We start from the raw sequence: 22,907 nt of genomic DNA on the forward strand, positions 1-22,907 counted from the left end.
TTAATTGACATGGGTATTTTTAATTATTTATGTCCCTAGTATAAATGCTCTTGATCAGTTTTATAAGAGAGGAGATTTAAGAAGATATGCACCTCTGTGCATTTTCCCAAATCTGTTTGACAGTATGCTCCTGTTCCAGTTGCATTAGGTACCATAGCAACTGCAAGGAGAGAAGTTGACTATCAAAGAACTATTTCAGGTAGGGAAGCAAATCTGTAGTTAGAAGCAAGAACAAACCTACGATCATGATTTTTTTTTTCCACCCTACTGCCTTGTCTATTCTGTATCTAATTCAAAAACTGTGATATTTCTGAAAAGCAGCAATTTTAATCACAATTTTTTTAATCTTTTTTTTCCCCTCAGGCACCAGTGACTGTTCTGTTACACTGGTGTTGTCCAGGGCTTCAATATAACTTAGCCCCTTACTTTTAAAATATGCATATACACTACATACAGTCTATATAAGTAAAAAGGTATAAGTATTGTAGTTATTTAACTCCATTTAAAACAGACATATTTGATCTCATTTCCTTTGACCATTATGGGACTAAAAGCCCCTACTTCACATGTAGACACTACATATTGACCTCTAGAGTCTGAAAGAGTGAACTTGAATCTTCTGCCCAAAATACACTACTATTTTCTTTTCTCAACGTTATGCAGGATATCCTCCATGGGATCAGCAGATATGACAGACGACAAACAGGACCAGCATTTCTCTGTAGTGTTAGGTCTGGAAGACAGATGGGACACCCTACGACAGCTAAAACAGTACTAAATAGATTCCTGTTGTGCAGCTGAATCAAGCCCTGAACCTCATCCCAATGATTTACTGGGATGAGTACCCTTTTCCTCTTGTAGGGTCACACTGCAATGCAGTTACCTCTTCTTCTCCTCATGGTGCCCTTCTAACTTCTCACTTGGATCTTCCACAATCTTGGCTAGTTTGTATCACAGTAACACAGAGGGAGGAAGCAAAATTAAAGTTCTTTAAACCAAAGGGGTCATTAATCTGCCTCACAGTAAGGAATCAGTGCAGTGACTAGAGGAAGGGCTATCTTTAAAACTTCAATTATAATAAATACCAAAAAAAATTATCTTTAAAAGAAAACAGCAGGTTTATGATCACCAGGTGTAAAAGAAAGAAAGAAAAAAGTCAGTTTAATAAACCATTAAAAATAAAATGGAAATACTAAATGAGCTACATCTTTCCCAAGGGGGTAATCACTACAAAATTTCCTTAAATATTAGATTCTACCTAACAACACAATAAAGAAAAAGATCTTGAATAAAAGAAATTATAGATTTTAATCTTCTACTCCAAAGGAAACCCTTAAATTAGATGGCTATTTCAATTTATGTTTAAAACAACAAGAGTAAGTCATGAACTATCAAGTCCCTCATGGGATTGATCAAAATTGAATTTGCAGTTTCCTGTACTATGCTGACAATCATTTACAATAAAATCAGAATGAGAAAGGGAAATTGTCTGTGGGAGAACTGAGCCAGGTAATAGCTTCAGTATAACACAAGTCACATAGCAGAAAACAAATCAAATTATACACAAAATTTTAATATGGTTGAAGTAGGCCTTACTTTGCTTATAGGATTCTTCCTTGCAGCGTTTAAGTAATAGATCAGGAATGAAAAACTAAATACTCATTGGTGAGATAATCAGGTATCTTACATTACCAACAATTTGTTTAAAATAACATGAGGTTAAAATTGTGTTAGGCAAAATCAAGAAAACTGGCTTGTAAACTGTTTTAGTTTAAAATTGTACGGACATAATGGAAGCACAAAGGAAAGCCATACTATAACTTCAAATTTCTGGTCCCATTGTGTACATCTACAAACATCTTAAATTATAACTACATTATCCTATCTTACAAAACACAAAGAGCTCATAAGTACCATATAAGGAACTACGATTTTTCAATTTTTTCATTATTTTTAGATACCTAACAATAAATAATTATATTTATACATACATAACACATTTTACACAAATAGGGGACAAAGACTTGGTATACTTCAGTAAAAAAATAACACATTAACTTGATTTGAAAGAAATTCTCTCAGCCTCATAATAAGCCTGACTGCAGAACATCTATGCTATACTTTTCACAAGTTCATTTTAACAAGCAGCCAGCCTTTGGCTATCATGGTGATAGCAGTGGAGGGGAATGTCCACTGGAATTTAGATACACCTCTTTTCATTCTTTTGAAAAGTTAGTAAATTATATCCCATTCAGTACATAACTCCTTGCTTTAAAGGTCTGATGACCTTAGAGGATTCATTGAAAAGGGCATCAAAATGGATGAGATTCAGACACTGGAAGCATATCCAGTACAGAGCTCATACATACCTTGAAAAACACTTGTTGTAAAGTGATTCAGGTCTGGCAAGTGAAATTATGCTAATGCAGACTATATCTATACATCATAAAAATAAATAAACATACTCACTGGAGCAGCAACCTTCCTTTGTGCCAGACAAGTACCCTAACCACCAAACTACAGAGTTAATTTTTCACTTTGCTTCTGTCCCAGCGAATATTAAGTAGCTGTATATGTGTGCCTTATAGATCAGAACATCATCCATCATCCCCATATCACCACTGGTCAATCAGAGCTCAAATCAGTCCAGCAGTTTAATTACCTAGGTAGCCTCATCTCCTCAGATGGTAAGATTGATGGAAAGATAGACAACAGGTTAGCAAAGGCATATAGTGCCTTCGGAAAGCTTCATAAAAGAGTTTGGTGAAATAAACACTTGAAGAAAAGTACAAAGATCAGTGTTTACAGAGCCTTAGTGTTGTCTACTCTCTTATACGGGTCCGAATCATGGGTCATCTACTGCCGCCACCTGCGACTCCTAGAACACTTCCATCAACGCTGCCTCCGTACAATCCTAAACATCCACCGGTCACATTATGTGACCAATACATCTGTTCTAGAACAGGCAGCAGTCACAAGTATTGAGGCCATGTTGCTGAGAACACAGCTGCCCTGGTCAGGGCACGTCTCCAGGATGAAGAATCACCGTCTCCCTAAGATCTTGCTTTATGGTGAACTTGCCACCAGTTGCCGCATGAGAGGAGCCCCAAAGAGGAGATACAAGGACTCCCTGAAACAACATCTCAGCCTTGGCCATATTGATCACCATAACTGGTCTACTCCGGCCTCCAATCGGGAGGTCTGGAGACACACCATCTATAACGCTGCGGATGCCTTTGAGAACACACGCAGGATCACCCTTGAGGAGAAAAGACAATGCAGAAAGAATCGTGTCTTGCAGAATTTACGACCTAAGGAGTCTTTCTGCTGTGTCTTTTGCAGCCGGACGTGCCTATCTCTTATTGGCCTTTTTAGCCACCAGCGCGCTTGTAGCAAGCGTGGGTAGAGTCCTCCCCAAATCTTTGTTCGTGAAGCCCAGCCATGATAGATCAGAACAGCTGCAACAGGGAAGTCTAAGAGTTACACACTGCAATATAAATAACCCAGGAAACAGCCAACACTCCTCAGTGAAATCTGCTGTATTTTTAGACACTATCCAAAAACATAACATAAATGGCTATTGTACAAGTGCTGAACAGCTATGCAGCTGATCTACAGTAAATCTGTAACATGCTGTATTGTGACCTGCTATGCATATGCATTTCAAATGCACTGAAATAACGAATATAAAACAGTATCTTCTGGAACTCAACGTTGAGCAGATCTCTGTCATGGCACTCCTCTAGTCTGCACAGACCTAAGTGCAAGCCCTTAATGCAAGCTGAAAGTCATAGATTTATTAAGAATTGACATTACCCCTGTCAATAGTTCTTTCAAGAATCAAAGTACAGTTACCTGTGCCTGCTAATGATCTGTTTAATATTAGTAAAAGTTTGTTTCATTATCCCTGTTAAAATCACTACGTCACTTACTACAAGACACACATACCTTTTTGCTTCATTCAAGAAGAACAGAAAGAAAAGTAGATATTCACTTCCTATTTTGCATGTAAGCATATTGCCCCATGATAAGCAAAGGGGTGAACAATAGATTTCACAATATGTGCACATAATCTACTTGCACATTTTGTACCTCTCTGGCAGGAGGGAAGCAGTTCTCTCCAAGCAGTAAGCCAGCTTTCATTTACTTCAGGTTAAAAGTAATCACATCCATGTAGTTGATAGGCTGGAAACTCAAATATTAGCTTACTGCTCAATAACCTACTCTTGTTCACAGACCTCACTCATGCCCTTGAGCTACCTCAAACAAGGTGGCTGTAAGGTTTCAGAGTATGGAATTTCTGAGGGCTGTTACTCATTGAGGCACAGCTTCAGACTATTCAGTGCAGGTAGCTAAATATTTGAAATTTAGATCTCATTGTAGTCAAGGGAGACACTGCACTCAGCTCAGTTGTTTAACCATAGCTTCTGGTGACATTTGACAAGACCAGAGATGTTTAACAATAACTTTGGGGTTTTGTCTCCACAGGAGCAAAATTCTCCTCCCAGGTTTATGTGTACAGTACAGTTCTTTTTTGCATATTTCCTGGCTTAATTACCTCTTTACTATACTTTCATCTACTTCAAGTACAGGTGTAGTTATTTACAGGAAAAGTCAGTACTTAGACTGTTCAATTTTGTAATACTGTATTTTAATGTTTATTTTATTAATTCCAATTTGATGCAATTCTACTCTCCCTCACTTTTCCTTTTTGCTGTTTCAACAAGACAGTTTTCTAATTTAAAAAAGTCATTTAAAATGCAATCAGATTTACCCACTCTAGATGCAAACATATCTATCTTTAAAAATTCCACTTAAAATCAGATAAGGTTAGTTTACTTTTGTTGGGAAAGAAAACTGGTTTTACCTCTCACAAAGCATTTGAAAACGCAGTACATGACTCCACTTCTTCTAAGCAGTATGTCAGGCTCACCAAGACGCAATTTGAAAAAAAACCCAACAAACATTAAAAATAAGGTTATGTTGTAAACACTGCAAAATTCCTTGAATTTCCCATGTAGAATATGTAGTTCGAAATAGCATAATTACTAAGTATCTATTAAAGTGAGTCTACAGATCTATTAGCTCTATACAAAACAGTTCCACTGTAAGACTGATACTGAAAAAAATTGCATACAAAGTTTTGAACAAGTTCTTGTTCATTTAATACTGGGATGTAATATTCTAAATTTAAACCCATTCTGCAAGCATCTTTATGACAGAAGCAATCTATCCCATTATGTTATAGTAGAGAACTGTGTAATCTTCTTGGAGAGAGATTAATGAACGAACCCTTTTTTGTTAGAGCACAGTACCCATAGATTAAGCTTAAAATTAGTTAAAACATTAAAATCACCTAACTTTTCTTTGCAAATCACATTTTAAACCTGTCTTAAGGTTTGTCAAAAGTCTTTTGAGCAGTCTAGTCTAACCCCTGGCCTGCTTGGCAACTGTTGTCTTGTCCAGCTTATTTCTAAGACCTGTGGACATAGAATCCCCAAAAATTTTAATCAAGAGTATTTTAATGTTGTCATTGGAAAATTTGCTAATATTTGCTAATATTGAGTCTATATTTTCTTTGATGCAGTATGACAACGTTGGTTTTTTATCTACCACAGACAAGAGGATAAATAGAAATTACATTATTTCTTATGGCTTACCAGAGAAAGCAGCTCATAAGATTTCAATGTATTTTCTAGTTCACACTATTTACTTTATCTACTGACTAAAACTTTAGCATATTTAAATGTAGAAATTGTACTGTGATTTCAAACAATATCATATAGCAGTTTGACTTCATTTAATTCTGGTCTAGGATAAAGTGGACATTGATCTATTGCGTAGCAATAATTTCACAGAACAACATGAAACTGCATCAGGAAAACCCGATTCAATATACTTCAGAACTTCTATTGCAAAGGCACTAGATATTTCCTACACAGTAGGAAAAGTGTCAGGCAATGCTCTATTGAAAAATGCAGTTTATTACCTCCTGCATACAAATACGCATTTGCCAAGTTCACTGTTTCAGTGCCACGTTGACACATTCAGAAATGATTGATGCTTCTATATTTATAAAAACTATTGTACAGTTCCAGAGTTGCCAAATACAGTAGCACAAATAAAAGTTCATTTGCTTTGGACTCCACAACCGAATTCTTATCTCTAAATTTCCCATTCAAACAGACAAGCTACTGTCTTGTTCTGTGCCATACATGGTCACTTTTTAAAGGGTTATGAGCTCTCTTGTGGAAAAACAGTGAAGTGACACTGTTTTCTGTTGCACAGCACTCTATACCACTGCAAATCAGGTTTACAAAGCTTTCTTTTTTATGGTTACAGCTATCCTCATACAGTGCTCACAGTCTTTACCTCAAATATTAAGAAATACTAAAATGGCAGAGATGTACAAGAATGTTATCCTATCAAAATAACTGTCTTGACACACTATTAGCATACAGCTCAAGTTCTGTAGTCACCTTTCCTGACGGAAGAATGATTTACTGCTCTCCATAAAGTCTCTCCCACTTACCAGATTAATATCTTATTTAACTTTACTCTCACCTATCCTTCTGTTCCCTTACCAAACCTCAAAGGTATTAAAAAGAAATAGATTCACAATGAAAAAAGGAAACATGCATTCTGACACACCCTGAAACATAAGAAAAAAACTGTAACAATATTCACTAGGAAGAAGTACACAAGTGGTGCAATTTGCACCATATAGCTTGACATGACCTAAGAGACATGTAATTTTTGCAACATTTGAAAATTGCCAATAGTTACTGCGAGCAGGCAGCAGTTACAGACCCACAGAATTTTGAAAAACATTGGACAGTGACCAAGATATGTCAATATATATATGAATTTACTTTCATGTAAAGATACATGCACACACAGTTAAGAGATAGGTAGACAGCTGCCTCATTTCACCAATACAGTCATCCTAAAGTATTTGATAGATAGCTGTCCTGAAGACTCAGGGTCTCTAGACTGTATTTAATGCAGAGTAAAAACACACCTCTGAAGACCTCCAGAGTCAGACACAGATTACTTATTTTAACTTCCTACTTCTCTTTACTGAATATGTAAGAAACTGAGAGAAAATATTAGCTATTTGTTCTGTTTGGATCCAGTCCACCCCTTTTAGGCCAAGACATCCAGCCTCAACATATTTTGAAAAGAGGCACATGACAGCAGTGACAAAATCCACAACATCTGCTCCCTTCTGTACACACCTCAACAATTCTCTTCACACTTTCTGCCCAACTCCTGAGAGGTCTGTCCAGTTGTCAAAGTAGCAGAAGAGGTAATCATACTCTTAACTGCCCAGCCCAGCCTCATTGAAACATAAAGGGAATACCTAAAGATCTGTCAATGAGATAGACATCCTGTCATACAATGATTCAGACTGTAAAGGACCTTACGTAGGTCTCCAGTCCAAACTCCTGCTCAAAGCACCATCAAAACTGAATTCACACCAGGGTATAATGTCCTACTGTGTTCCTAGAATTCAAAACTGAAAAAATATCAGCAGCATCCTATTATGGTTTCTGAATCTGAAATAATTTAGTTTGAATTTTAGTTAGCAATGATTGGAATTTTTCAGTAAAGAGTGGCATGTCCAACAGCATGATTTTCCATAAATAACTACTTTAAGTTACAAAAGGCTTTAAATCTAAATAATACCAGAATCCATGAAACATTCTCTTTCAATCATGCTTCTTTACATAAAAGGAAAACAAAGATGAAAATACTCCAGACTAAGCAGGTACTTCAAAAATATGTGAAGTGTATAAGGCATATAAAATAGATATACTTTAAAGTATAAGTATTTGAAAAATATTTGTTTAAAAGCAAATGATGAAAGACAGACAGTGGGAGAATCAGTGTAGGCTACATATATGGGAAGGATGGCTTGCATTCCTGTAATAAGAAATGCTTACACGTGTTTCACCAAAAAAAATAAATACTATAATTCTCAAACAGTCCTGAAACCATCCCTCTAGAGGGAGGACTAAGCTACAGAGGCAGGCTTCTTTCTTTGCATCACTGCTTCTTGAATTTCCTTCTACACTGTAAATTAGCACTGCTCGGAGAGTTAGAAGTGCATATGTCTTATATTAGCCTCTGACATGGTGTTCAGAGAATTCCCCTGGGCTGACAGGCCATACAGTTTTAATGTGTACTAGCTGAGAAAAGCCTGGAACCAAACGCCTGAATAACCACTCAGATTATACCAGAGGGATTCACAACTATTTCTCCTCAAAGGCATATATGTATCCCTGTCTTTCAGAGAGAATTCATCAATGAGAGAGATGCACCCTGCATGCATTCTGAAAATACCCCACTGACTAAGCCCCACAGGACATAACAGCAACAGAAATACAGTTTTGGGGTCCTTATTTCACTTAATTTCATTATAATGTCATATAATGTCATTTAATGTGAAGACTGAGAAATCTTGGAATTGCAAAAGTATATTATCTAGGTAGCTAAGGGATTTTTTCGTGCACTGGTTTTTCTCTTGGGCTGGGGGAAAAGAGGAGATCTTAAAACACTGAGGCAAAGAGTACAGCACCCACTTACGCGAAGTACAGTTAGTCACTGAGCTCTGCAGAGTCTACAGCCCTAGGTCAGCAAAGCAGTACAACATATTATACTCTTATGGTACAAAAAAGTTAATATACACAAGTTGAAAAGAAGAAAGAAGGGAGAAGAGAGCAAGGGAGAGATTTCTTTGCACATTTTACCAACGATCTCCTGATCATAACACCCGTTGACAGCTGCGTTAAGCAGGCTAAATGGCAAAACTCCCAGAAGGTAGAGAGCAACTCCAAGTTGTTTTTAGCATTAGACAGCCTAAATTTCAAAAAAGGGAAGTCTTTAGAACTCCAAAGTCAACTTTTCTGCCCATTTTCTGACCCCATTCTGCTAATCATTTCAACTTCACAGGTTAAAAACAACAGAGTCACCAGAAGGACAACTTCCCAATCCTGTATGAAGTTACCATGTTATCCTGTCCAATCACGTGGTCATAAAGGTCATAGGTACATATTAATAGACAAAAAACAAGACTGTAGGACTTTGTCCTCAACACATGTGAACTGTATATCCCTTTCTACCACTTATGATCTTGTATCGCTGCTGTTTTTCAGATCTTCCCAGCTCCTAACCAATTTCTGCATTAACTTATGCCTTATTAAATCAGAAAAAAATGAATAGTATATGCAGGATAATTGTGAATAGGTAAGCCCACCACCAGTCCAAATAACTATTATTTAAGTGATATCTTCCTATTTGTGCATTAGAACAACTATTGCTCAACCTACAATTTTTTTCAATTAGTTCTAGAAACTCAAAAGCTTAAAAAACTAAATCCCAAAAAATGAACCTCAAAACCAAGCTACCCAAGTACATCTGTTAGAAAAAGACAAAGAATATGGTGGGTGGGAATACTGTAATAACAAAAATCCCTCTTTTGTAGCACTCCAGGCATTAATTTTGCATTTTAGTATCACCTAAATTAAAGAAGTTCAAGAGGAATGTCAAGTTACTGGTTTACAATTAAAATCAAAGAATCTTACTAAAATAGTGTCTTACTTTTTCACAAATTATATTTTTTAAATATATTTGTGAAAATTTCAAAAGCAATGCAGTTCTTAATCACTTGCCTTATTTAACGCTCCTTATTCGAAAGCATAAAAGCATAGTGAGAAGCTAAAAATTAACAGATGACTTTATTACATGCATAAAATAATCAAAGATGAAAACCAAGAAAAGTATGAAGAAGTTTGGAAACAAAAAGCAGAAAGCCTTACCTTGAAAAGCAGCTGCATTACGAGATATTAAAAATTTTAACGTAGCACTTGATGTTTGAAGCACTTGTTGTATATCTTGCTTTGCTGCAGTCTGATACCTTTCTTCCATCTTTTTAGTACAGCATGTTGGATTTCTAGAAGTACAAACCTGGAGATCAACACCTAAGGAGAAGGTAATAAGGTAATTACATTGATTAATATAAAACAGAAGTATGCAAAACACAAACATATAGAAAACAGTTACTCTTTTCCTTTTTTTTCACATAGGTATTGACACATAAAAGAAATACTCAAAACTTTAAAGACATTTGGTCTCCTTAAGCAGAAGGTGATACTAACTAAAATTCTGTGGGAAGAGTACACTTAATACAGTTAATAATGTCATATAATATAATTTCCCTGACACTGTGATCTTGTTCCAGCTGTGAATGTTGATACCTAGTGTTGGTAAAATATATTGAATGTGCATTGTACATTACCATACAGGTGGCAGATGTCCCATCCCTGGAAACATCCAAGATCTGCTTAGATGGGGCTCTGAGCAACCTGATCGAGTTGAAGATGTCCCTGTTGATTGCAGGGGGTCAGACTAGATGACCTTTAGAAGTCCCTTCCAACCCAAACTATTCTGTGCTTCTATGATTCTCCAGAATACTGAACTGCTGGACCAGCTCAAGGTTCTTGCGCTTCTTTAGCTAACTACTGCTAAATATTACAAACACACCAGCAGAAATCCCAGTCCCTACAGATTCATAACAAATATGCCCATATTAACTTTTATATGGAGCAGTCCTAAACTCCAGTCCCTTACCGTGTCTTTCTCTAACATCAAACATTCCCATGTATCCATCACGCTGACTCACTCCTTCATTAATAGGTTGGGAAATGTTTCCAGAAAGAAGTATGTTTTCAAATTTTGGGCACAATGAAATTCCAGAGGAGCAATTCAGTACTTTTATAACTTTAAAACTGAATAATCAAGTATGAAAAGACCTTATTCACCTTCCTTGTTATCGTGTGGTATTTAAAATCTTTTTTTATATATACTATATCTAAACAATGCTTTCTAAAATAAGGAACAAACACATAGTGAAAGAAGAAATATGTGAGAATTTAAATTATATTAAAACAAAATTTAACAGTCCAATCCTAATTCTGTTCTCAAATATGTTGTTTCGCTGACAGGTATCACAAGATTTCTAGCAAGTATCACTCTTTCTTTGTAACAGGTAAAAAAGGACGATTATGATTGGAATGAAAAAGGTAAGAAATTTAAAAGTCAACTTAAATCCACACTGCCCTCAGCTCTTACACCACCTCTGCGTACCTAAACTTTTATTTTCCTACCGCTAAACCTACAAGATTTAACATTCCTTTTAAATCATGTTTCTGCATTTTTTTCTCTGATAAATCGTTCTAAGACAGAATGAATATAGATATAGGGAATGGGAGGCCTTACACACTTTGTATTCTCAATATTCTGTTAGTTCTTTTAAGTAAATTAGGTGTTTTAAAAAATATATTCCAGAAACTTAAGAAGGAGAAATTAAGCTACTGAGGGATGGATTGGAGCATTCTAGAAGAATGGTGAAATGTTTAAATACATTATATCAAACTCATGTCCCTTTATCTATGTGTAGCACTTCAGCTAACAGTAAGAAAAAGTGTAATTATTTACATACAGCAATCCCAATTCTAAAGCAGGAACCCATTGTGTTAAAGAAGATACAGAAATCAAATTTAAAAAAGCACACAACCAGAATGAAATTGGTAAATTATACGGACCATTAAAAAAAAAAGTGGAGTTATCAGAGTCCTTGATGAACACTTGACCAAGTGATGAACTCTAAGACCAAGATATTCTTATAGCCCACACACAAGGATTTGGAGGTGTCTGTTACATCATTATTAATACTGCTGTTCTAACTTACATTTGGTAACTAATATACCATTAATTTAAGTACATCTGAATTGGGACTCCATAGCGGAAATACCCTATGAAGAGAATAGCTTGACCTATCAGATGGCTTCAAGAAACAAGCTGAACAGTTAGGTACAAATTTCTCATTTCACCAACTCATAGTCAGACTAACATCTGGATTAAACTATGAATTCCTATGTTGCTGAAACCTCTGGAGCTATTAGAAATTTTACTATATGACACATGTTAAACTCATGTCTGACCTTGCCCAATGCCCATCTTTCTAAAGAAACATGATTAACACCTACTAAAGAGACTGACACAGATTCTAACTCGGAACAATCCTGACTTTCCCTCAAAGCTCCGTACATTTTATGGGGACAAAACCCACTAAACAAAGAAATGATAATACAGATAACCAGGAGATAACCCACTGCTTCTATATTGCTCTTAAAAGAGCTCTCTCTACTCTTCCTTCAATGTGCTCTTTCAGTTTACCAGTACTGCTGAGATACCTCAGGATCACTTTGGCTTCTAAATCCTTTTATTCTACCAGATGCTGGAAACAATTATTCTAAACCTGCTCCTCTAACTTCCAATTTCACAAAGCATCCTGAGAACCCTGGCACACAAAATTATATATTTATACATACATATTTATTTTATAGCACAATTCTTAGCAAATTTTCCTATTTCTTGGCTTCATATTTTTGAAGTTTGATATGCCTAGCTACCCTTAAATTCTTCTTAACCTCAGAAAATTTTAAGTATGATTATAAAAGCCCAACAAATATGCCAGAATAAGAAACACAGCAGTAGCTTGAACTAGAATTAAATGAAAGAAAAAGGTAAATTAATCTAGGTAAATTAATCTAGATTAATTAATTAATTAATCTAGATTATTAAGCCATGTCTGCAGTAGGACTTTCTTCTGTTCTTCTTCACAAGCTGAAAACAAAACCATGAAGAAAACAGAATCATGCAGTGTCTCAATGAAGATTTATGTACTCTTTTCATAACTTACTTCTCTGCAGTGGAATGTCCAATATACACATTTCACAAAGATGAACTCAGACAGAAAAACTAGCATATCAATATGGAATACATTTTCAAGGTCACAAATAGAATTAATTCATTAATTAATCAAGCATAGAAAGTCTTAAAAGCAGAAAAACTTCGACAGTTTGAATGTTGATGTGCAAGTGGAACTTATAGAATACACTCATATCTGGTTGTTGGTTTTTTTTTAATTAATGTCATCAACAAGAATTTAAATTTCCTAGCTGTTCTCTAAGAGTAGTCAAAGGCCAATCATGGTCTTTACTTACTATAGTTTTGAGATGCGTTTATGATCCTAAATACTGGTCTGACTTATCAAATATATCTTTTTTAAGCATAACAGAAGTGTTTCTATGGCATGCAAAGCATTACAAACAATTATTCTGACTTTCTCTATGATATATGACATTGGTTTGTTAAAGGAAAAAGTGAGTTTTGTAAGTCGCTGGAGTAAGTTTGATCCAAATGGAGTATGGATGATGCCTTTTCTTTGTTTATGAAATCTGTAAACATTCTCCACTTTCTTTCTTCTTCTGTGGGTTTTTTCACGTGCATATGTAAGGATGCTGGGGGAATCAATTAAACAAGCTCGGCAGTTGCCTAAATTGCTTCAAGTTTTACCGATGAGCCGAAGTAAAATTTTCGGCTGGCTGCCCCTTAGGGAAGAGAATGGTAGTACCTACAAAGCAAGAAAGACAACACAACAAAAATCTAACTAATGAAGTAATCCTTTAAAGTATGCAGAGTGCTCACTTGAAGCTGATAATTCATAACTTGTGAAGATTCTGCTTTTTTTTTTTTTTTTTCTGCTTTGCACTGTGTGTAGAAGGGCAATGCACAGCAATCACAATGTATCAGTATAAAAAGGGGCTCCCGAATTTTTAACCTGTCAGCAACACAGTGGTGTAATTTGGAGAGGGAGGGTGTATTTTCACTAGTTAACTTCACTACTGAACTCTCAGAGTGCATACGGATAGGCTTCGGCTGCCAGGAAGAATTTGTGGGAGCAGTGTCTGCTGGATTCAGCAGTTCCTATAACACCCTTAAATACTGGAAAACAAACAGGCAAAGCTGGAGCTCCGAATATGCCCAGAAAAACCAGACACAGTTGGAATAACTGAGGTATGATGAAACAGCTTGAGTGGCCACTGTGCAGCAATTGACAGATAGAGGTTCATGAGGAAAGATGAGGAGGGAAGAAGGAAGGCTGTTCTTCACATCAAGAAAACTGTTGGAAGGTATGGAATGGACAAGCTGGTTGATGACATGTGGTGACCCAGGACCAAAGTGTGGATGACACTGTGATATGAATTTGATACCATGCAAAGTCAGGAGAGGAAAGTATATTGAGTCCTCTTTAAAGCAAGATCCTGGTCCTGACGAGAGACTTTAAACCTCTCAACAATAGACAGAAGTAGAACACAGAGAGATGCAAGCAAACCTGGAGATTTTTGGAAGGGACTGGGACAAATTCTTATCACAGAAGCTAGATGGGTCAGCCAGATATGGCACTCTTTAGATTGAAACTAACAGAGAAGGACCTAGTCATAAATAAGGTAATCAACAGCAGCTTTGGCCAAGTGCCTGTGAAATTATGTATATCAAATTCCATCTATCCACAAACAGCAAGTCTAAGGCTTCTCTCCTCATTGGTTCACTGAGTGCTTGTGAAAAGAAGTTATGTCCTACAAACTTCAAAAGTTTCCCAGACCTGTTTGTCACAGTAGTATGATATTCCCAGATGATGTCTGGAAAGTTGAAACGTCCCATAAGGACAATGCTACCAAAACGTGAAATTTCTCCTAACTGCCAATAGAAGAACTCATCAGTGCTTACATCCTGGCTCGGTGACCCACTACGTTATCTCCTTTGTTTTCCATCCTCCTAATTATCACCCAGCGGCTCTCAACCACATCATCACTAACTCTAAGGAGTGTATAATCAAACTTCTCCCTTACTTATTGTATGTCACCTTTACAACTCACACTACTCCAGACAATACTACAGTGGATGAGTATTAAGTTCTTCAGTAAACTTACTACACAAAATAAAAATAACTCTGAAAAGGCTGAAAAAAAGAAAACTCCAAAATAGACATATTTTGCTTCTCTTACATCACTATAGTCTTATGGTTTTAGGACAAGTGATTTATTCAAAACATTATACAGTTTTGTACAGTAGTCTCCCTAATAGAACTGCTTAATCTTCAAACTTCAACACAGCTTTCATACAAGTCAAAATACCAGCAGGAGACTTACAGCTATTACAAATGAAAAATGTGCTGGATTTGGGAAGGCTTTTGCTTTGCTTTATGAAGTATTTAAAAATTAGTAAAAAAACCACATTTCACTTCCATCTATAGAAGATGACTTACCTTAGCCCCTAAATCTTAGCAGATAATAATTAATTATAAATGTCCTCCCTCTGCTTGAAACTGAAAATGTAAGAGACAAAACTTGGCAAAGTGTTATTATCACATTGCCTGAAACACAAATAACATTGTGTCGCACACAGTATCATTTTAGACAATGCCATTGTTGTATAATAAAACATAATTTCATAATCACAGATGTGTAGCTGAGTTGTCAAGAAAAGCGAAAATTAGAACTTATGAGTACTCTTCCTTATTCTCCTACTGACTTGACATGTGTCTCTTTCACAAGTAAACAGTAGCTTCATCTCCCAGAAGCAATGACCTCCTTTTTCCCCATGAGGTTCAGTAAAGATCTTCCACAAAACCTTTGAGCCATTTTTCCAATATGTATGACCTTTCACCCACCAGATTTTAGTTATTAATAAATAATACACACGGTAACTGTTCACACGCAGTTCTACATGTACACAGGCATAGACATGCATAATATTTGTTTAAATGAAATTAAGATTAGCTGTATTACCCAAGCTTTTCTTAGTATTTTAAACAAATGTTAGGCACTGCTTAGCTCTCAAATCTTCGCCTTTTGTACAGCAGGAGGTAATATGAAATTTTATCTAGCCTTAATATGGGCTTTAGTATAGCTTCAAGAAGACATTTAGACTTCTAGTAAAACTCTAAAATAATAATGAATATTTGTTTATGGTTTCAGCTGACTCTTCAATATTATTTTAGTCTCTTGATTTTATGGCACTTTTTTAAGCAGCGCCTTTTTAACATGGGTCTCATTCCCAACCCTAAGGGAATTTTGTTTTATACTTTTAAGATTGCTAATCACGCACATATAAAGTACATTTTATTGACCTACTTTTGTTCCAGCTCATTAAAGACAGCTGCTTTCAATGGCCAGGAAAAGCAACATGCAAAGAACCCAACTGATTAAAAACTGAGTGATTGCTCAAAATCCACAGTAGTTTTGTAGCTGTTTCTTTATAAAACTACAGAACAAGCAACAGTTTACGGATAATATTTCAGAAGAGGGTATGAAACAGGTCGTTCCATTTCAGCACAAGCAATATTAAAAAAAACCCCATACTTATTTTCTGTGTTTTTGCATCTAAAAATCTTCCCATCTTCCACAAGAATTGTTTTATCAATAACCAATTTTGAAATGCAGAGAGAAAACATTTTCTGCTCCGATAAGGCATATGGGCTCTTTTCAGTATCAAATTCTGATGGTTCCACACTGTGATCTACTTTGAGACAAGATCACAAGACAGTTAGATGCGAAATAACTTGTAATAAAAAACTGTAATAAAAATATATTGACATAAACAGTTACAGTATAGGAAAGGTTTTAAAATTGAAAATAATCTAGATGGGTGTAAGAAAGACAGCTCAGGAAGAAAAATGTAATCCTTTTGTGATGTAAGTTTACCTATCTAGAACTGATTTCAAACTTTTACTGGTGGCCTCAGCCGTACAAATCCATATTTTCAGTACACTGAGATAAACAAATGCTGACAGGATAAGGACTTTAATAGCCAGGAAGAGAAAATGACATGTGTAGTAAATTTCTCCCTGTCTACTTAGACTTCCAAGAGATCAAATCCAGACTCTGAAAAATCCCAAAACAGACCTAGGATTGTCACAATAAAGAATCTTTCAAAAGCCAGCACTAAAATGACATGTGGCCTGGAAGCAATTGTCAAATCAGTGGTTTATTTCAAAATGGATTTTCAACCTGTATCAGACATAAGTTCTTCTCATGCTCATCTTTAAATATTTGTTAACTCATTTTTTTTACAAGCACCGCTCCAGACACAGCATTAACTGCCATCACTGTGGTGGTTGCAAAGTACTTCAGCATTGCTCAGTAATGAGCAATGGTCAAGGTCAAGGCACCTCTCCATACACCCACACTCCAGCTCACCAAACAAAACATGGAATCATATTACCCTGCATTCACTGCCTACCAAAAGACCTCCTATTTTTAAGACTGCTTGAATTGTGGAGGAAGGGAACCCACAGCGCCTTGGCATTACAAAAGCATTATTTTGGTTCTCAAGAGGATTCAAGGGCAAACCCCGCCAAGTGAGGACAGTCCATCCCTTTTGCAGGACACCAGCCCTGAGCAATGTAGACATCAGCCAGTCTATTCCACCCAGCATGAGAACCAGGAGTTGGTCCTCTGTCCTCTATTGAGCAGTACGGCCACCACGGTCATCCCAGTAAGATCAAGTCCTAAGGCTACTGAGCACTGCTGACTTCCTAGAGAAGCTGAAAGATGGAAGATAGAGATAGGGAAGCTGCTACATAGTTGAGCCCATTTTTTTGTTGGTTTTAATCTCAAAATTTTGTAAAATTTTTTTCACGGTGATAATTTTGTGGATCCAGAGGTGAAATGTTCACACATACACACAATTATGCTGTTGGCAAAAGTCCTTACAAAAACAGACATCAGTTACTGATATGACAGAGCAACTCACTTTCTGTCTCTGACTGAATCCTTTTCCAGTTAAACAAATAGAGTAATTAGAAGTGCCCCTGCCTGCACACACCAAACAAATGTTAATTTGACTTCAGATAGAACAAAAATCCAAATTACCTAAATGTAAATCATACTAGAAACCCAAATTAAAATTCAAATATGATCTTGGAATTGCAACAAAATAACCTGTTCTAGATTTCAGACTGACTTCCGTTGTTACTTTAAGTAAAATTAGCAAGAATATTTTCACTTGAATTAACAAGTGTATCACAGATCAACTTTTTCTGAGATTATCTCATCCTCCCAGCATAGTTTTTCTCATTTATTCAACTACATATTCATAATGATTCTCTACCAAAAAGCCTTGCAATAAAATTTATACTGATCAGTCTTCACCCTCTTTTATGCTTCCTGTTCTCATAATTGCATACATGATCTCCCAGAGCTTGATGAAAAGAAGCCTAGACTGATTCCTGAAGAAAAAAAACAAAACCAAACAAAAACCAAACCAAACCCAAAAAAGTAAACAAACAGAAATCAAACAAACAAGCAAACTACTGAGAAAACAAATATCTCCAGCCCATTTTTTCCCCCACTTCACTGGGAATTGTTTGATTCTACAGTGCCAGCAAATGTAACATTTTTCAATAAGCCACAGAATTCAGCTTTTTGGTGCAAACAGAAGCCTGAAAGTTTGTTCACTGACATACCTGCTGAAAGTCCTTTGTCAAAAAGGCAAGAGTGAATGGTTTACTGTCCATCCTGTTCTGCTGTTCATAGGATTATATCACAGAATGGTTTGGGTTGGAAGGAATCTTACAGATCGTATAATTCCAACCTTCCTGCCATGGACAGGGACAATACCTTCCACCATACCAGGTTGCTCAAAGGCCCATCCAATCTAGCCTTGAACACTTTCAGGGATAGGCCATCCACAACTTTTCTGTTCTACATATTTTGAGAGAAGAAAACCAGAAAAGAAATATCATTTGCAACCAAGATAACATGGAGAGCTCAGAGCCCTCCTTTAACCTGTCCGAAAAATGAGCTGCTGAAATCAGCTAAAAGCTCCAGCTTTACTAGCATGGAATTCTTCAAGAAAGTTGATTAGGTTACAATACCAGAAATCGAGCACAGGAAATTAAAATATATTAAAAAAAAAGTATTTTGCAGATAACCTTTTTTTTCAAATAATTCAAGTCATACTGATCCACAAAAACAAAATAAAAACCCCAAACCTAACCTTTGAGGCCTTTTTATATTTATTTCATGCTTTGCATAGTGTTTGATTCTTGATTCTCAATACAACAAAAAGCACCTTTTAGGATTTTTAATTATTGAGGTTTCTCTGTACAGTCCACCACTTGTAGCACAGAACCAGACAGGAAAAAAAAAAACAAAGTACTTTTGCAATTAACATTTAAAATAAGTATGAAAGAGATAAATGTTTCACTATAGCATGTGATGGGACTAAACATTAAGTCTGTACTATAGTTCCCAAACCACATCTACAAAAGACTGCTACCAGTTAGTCAGGTGTCTTGATTGCTGGGAGTAGCAATAAAAACCTTAGGTTTGGTAACTATATTAATTCACTTTGATTCTTAGTTGCCAATTTCAACACTATGATATCTTGTGCTATGCGAATGACAACATAAGCTCAAAGTTGTAGTTCCCATATCCTTCAAGATCACCTTTGTGCATATATGTGGCATTTCTACATACAATGACAGAGGTATTTTTTTTATCCTTTAAAGATAAACAAACTACATATAACAGTTGCAAAACTAATTATATAAAAAAATGCATGTGTTTTGAGCTAATATATATTCAAAATACAGACACAGGGCAGTCCCCAAATGAAACAGAATTACAATTTGCATCACTTACTGATATAAGGCTGCTTAGTTCTTATTACTACTAAGAAGAGGAAAAAATACCAATATGAATGGTACAGCCTTTTTATTTTAATACATGCAATGAACACGAGGCCAGTATAAGCCCTATAATTTTACTGACTGTAGAGGTAGCCTTCCACTGTATACAAATCCATACACCAGCTAATATTCCTGCTCTTCTTTAGCTAGTGATCCTACTCCACCCAAAAGGTGTGGCTCATCTTAGGACATTTAAACTAAAGTGTTCTTATACAAGCTAGGTCTAAGCTACCACTAAAATAAAGACGTAGAGGCAATGAAATAGAGGCATTTATGCAGCTTGTTCAGAAATCAACACCAATACTTGATGATAGCTGATTGGCTCCTAGATGCCACAGGTTGCACTGGCTGAGCATTGTGCTTGCACACCAGGAGCATCTGAGATGCCAAAGGTGTCCCACCCACCACTCGCTGCCCCTCCAGGAAGATGTAAATCTCCCAGAGGTATTGTATCTGTTGGCCCCGTGAGACATTTTGGAAACCCTAAGGAAATTCAAAGGGTGCCAGATTTGAGCAACCAAATTTGAGCAACCAAATTAAACTTTATAAAGGCAACTTTGACACCTATTTTCATAAGTGGACACTTACAAAAAGTGTCTGTGCTGTATGTGTGCATGTGTGTGTCTTCTACACAAACACATTGCTAAGTGCCATCAGAAAAGGTTTTAAAATATTTTTACATCTTGCCTCAAAAGAAGGCTTAATAAAAAAGATCAGTAGCAAAAGTGACATTTCTTCATATTATGTTTTCAGCCTACAAAAACCTTTAATCACACCTAAACCTTCTAAAATACTCATTTTATCTCCATTTCTTTTGTCATTGTCAATTCAGGATAGATTTTAATGTTCACAGTTATTTGTTGCATGTATCTCTGAGACAAGTGCTACTCAGAGCAAGCACTCTGACACTCGAACAGGGCTCCTTGAGTGCTGGTGTCTTCCAGGCTGCCCACAGCAATGCAACTCCTTCAAAGAGTGAAAGGCTGCTGACCACGCAGTTGTACTGCACCTCCTGCTGCCCGCTGCAGGGGCAGCAGCAAAGAAAGGAATTCTTTTATTATTCTTATAATTCAGAAATGGCTTTTGCTTCAAACAGGAAACATAGAAAAGTCAAAAGAAAGAAATGAGAGTGAGTGGTGGTATAAAAATACAGGGGAAGGGAAATCAGAGGAGCAGAGCAAAAGAAACATACATAAGGTACCGTACAGTTCTTTCCTCTCGAGGTAACATGTTTCCTCCCTATCCTAGTACACAAGTAAATGTATGGTAGTCAAAATAAATGACCATGAAAGAGAAATTGTAATAGTTAAGACTAGGATATGGAATATATACATATATTCATACACATATAAACAGATACCATATAATTCATACTGATATTATTCACACAAATAGCACAAAAAAATTAAGCCACTGACAGGGCTTTAACTCAGATTTCACTTTCTAGACATCTTCACTTCCACAGTTCCTGTCTAATTAGGCTTTCCAATTAAAGAGTTTATTTGCTTTTTAGCAAAGACAATTAAATTTCTTTAGCCAAGGACACCATAAGAAGACAACAATGTATGTTGTCAAAAGTACTGGTAACCTTACAAACATAGTATTTTGATTTTTAAACTGCACACTACAACTGTATCAAGTTTAGAATTATCTGTCATGCTTTAAAGTAGTCATTAAAAAGCTGTATTTTGAAAGAATTCCTTTAAAATAAACCCAGTATGCCTCAACTTGCAGAGTTAATAAAAAGTACACAGATTATCTTAAAAAAAGAAAGAGGCTATTGATATTTTAAAGTGAGGGGGACATTAATTCAGCTTTTGTTGCATTCAGAAGTCATTTTCTGTCAAGAAAGTATTGATACACATTTACTAGTTGACTGTCATCCAAATATCAACATATCTTATAGGTATGTATATCACTGACCATGAAAATAACTCCTTTTTAATTTTGTGATTAGCATCACTGAAGTCAACAGAGGTTCTCATGAAGCTGGAAACAAACCTCAGATCTAAGGAGGTACATCTTATTACATATGACCTTTGCAACGTCATTTGGTACACTCTTCAAGACAAAAGTTTTGTTGTTGATACAAATGCTAGATATACTCAAATTACTATTAAGACATTACTTTCCCGTGAATTTTATTCCATTACAGCGACAGGTAGATATCCAGCAGAGAAAACGTGCAGCCCCACCACTTGCAGTGGTGTAAGTCATTCTCATTTCACACCAGAGTAACTCCACCAGCCCCAGACGCCGTTCGGTGGCTCTCCCCTGCCTTCAGGGTTCGCGCTGGCACCGTTGTACCTGTGCCTGCCCACGGGCGGCTGGAAGCAGGGTAAGCCCCAGCTGAAGTTCGCTCTCCTGTGCGATACGGCATGGAAGTGGGTGGGTACAAGGGGGTTTTAGGCAGGTGTCAGGGTGCTCCAGTGCCCGCTGCCCGAGAAGAGCGTTTTCTCTCTCGAGTAAGGGGCCAGGCATCCCCCGCAGCCACCCCCGATGTCGCTACGGAACCCGTTCCCCCCGGCCGCGGGTGACCCGAGGCGCCCCCGGGGCCGCGACCCCCCCACGGGCACCACCCTCCCACCTCCGCCGGCGGCACCAAATTCAAACCCGCCGTCCCCGGACCCCGGCGGGGCAGCCCCGGCTCCCACTGCTCCCAGTGCCTCCTGCCCCGCCAGCTCTCCCTTACCTGCCCGCGGGGACTCCGGGACACCGCCCAGGGGGCCGAGCCGCCCCACCTGGAAAACTTTCTGGACCGCATCGCAGCTCGGCGGCGGCTCCGCACCCGCCGAGGCGGCGGCCAGGAGCAAAACGCCGAGGCTCAGGACGCCGAGGCTGACACTGTTCTCCCCCATGGCCCGCCGGCAGCTGCCGCAGAGACCGCGACCGAGGCGCCACAAGCCGCCGAGCGGGGGGAGGCTGCGCCCCGCCCGCCGGCCCCGCCGGGACCCGCCCCCGGCCCGGGCCCTCCCACCGCTCCCCGCACCATGAGGGGCTCCGCCGCTGGGGCAGCGCGGGGGGGTCCCAGCGCCGGTGCCGCGGTGCCTTCGCGTCACCCCATCGGGGCTTGGAGGTGGGCACGGCCCGTTTGGGGAGGGGAGGAGACCCCCACCTATACCCGGGGTGCCGGGGGTGCGGGCTCTGGAGGAGGAATCCACAGGGAAAAGAAGTGATGTCATGGTGTGTGAGCAGTAACTCCCAAAAAGCATGCAAAAAAGACAGACTTAATTTGTAGAGCTTTGGCGAACTACTTGCAACAGGCTTAACACTGCCAGTAAAGTACGCCATTCAGATTGGCTTC

The 22,907-nt window shown here is 37.7% G+C and overlaps 1 protein-coding gene across 3 annotated transcripts in view; it reads right to left on the reverse strand.

Moving 5' to 3' along the window:
* Window positions 1–22,464, reverse strand: part of GPC5 (glypican 5) — a 275,817-nt gene extending 253,353 nt beyond the window's left edge. The window contains exons 1-2 of one of the 3 annotated variants that reach the window (XM_027645659.1): window positions 22,296–22,464; window positions 9,822–9,983 (exon numbers count right to left, since the gene is read on the reverse strand). In XM_027645659.1, the coding sequence (XP_027501460.1) occupies window positions 9,822–9,983; window positions 22,296–22,461 (328 nt within the window). In that variant the 5' untranslated portion in view covers window positions 22,462–22,464. Of the gene's footprint in view, window positions 1–4,867; window positions 9,545–9,821; window positions 9,984–22,295 lie in introns of those variants that run through there. The other 2 variants (XM_027645677.1, XM_027645668.1) reach the window with 2 other exon arrangements.
* Between the last annotated feature and the right edge of the window lie 443 nt (window positions 22,465–22,907).

Source organism: Corapipo altera, unplaced genomic scaffold (genome assembly GCF_003945725.1).
Source record: "Corapipo altera isolate COAL_440 unplaced genomic scaffold, ASM394572v1 0, whole genome shotgun sequence".
In the NCBI taxonomy this organism is placed as follows: domain Eukaryota; kingdom Metazoa; phylum Chordata; class Aves; order Passeriformes; family Pipridae; genus Corapipo; species Corapipo altera.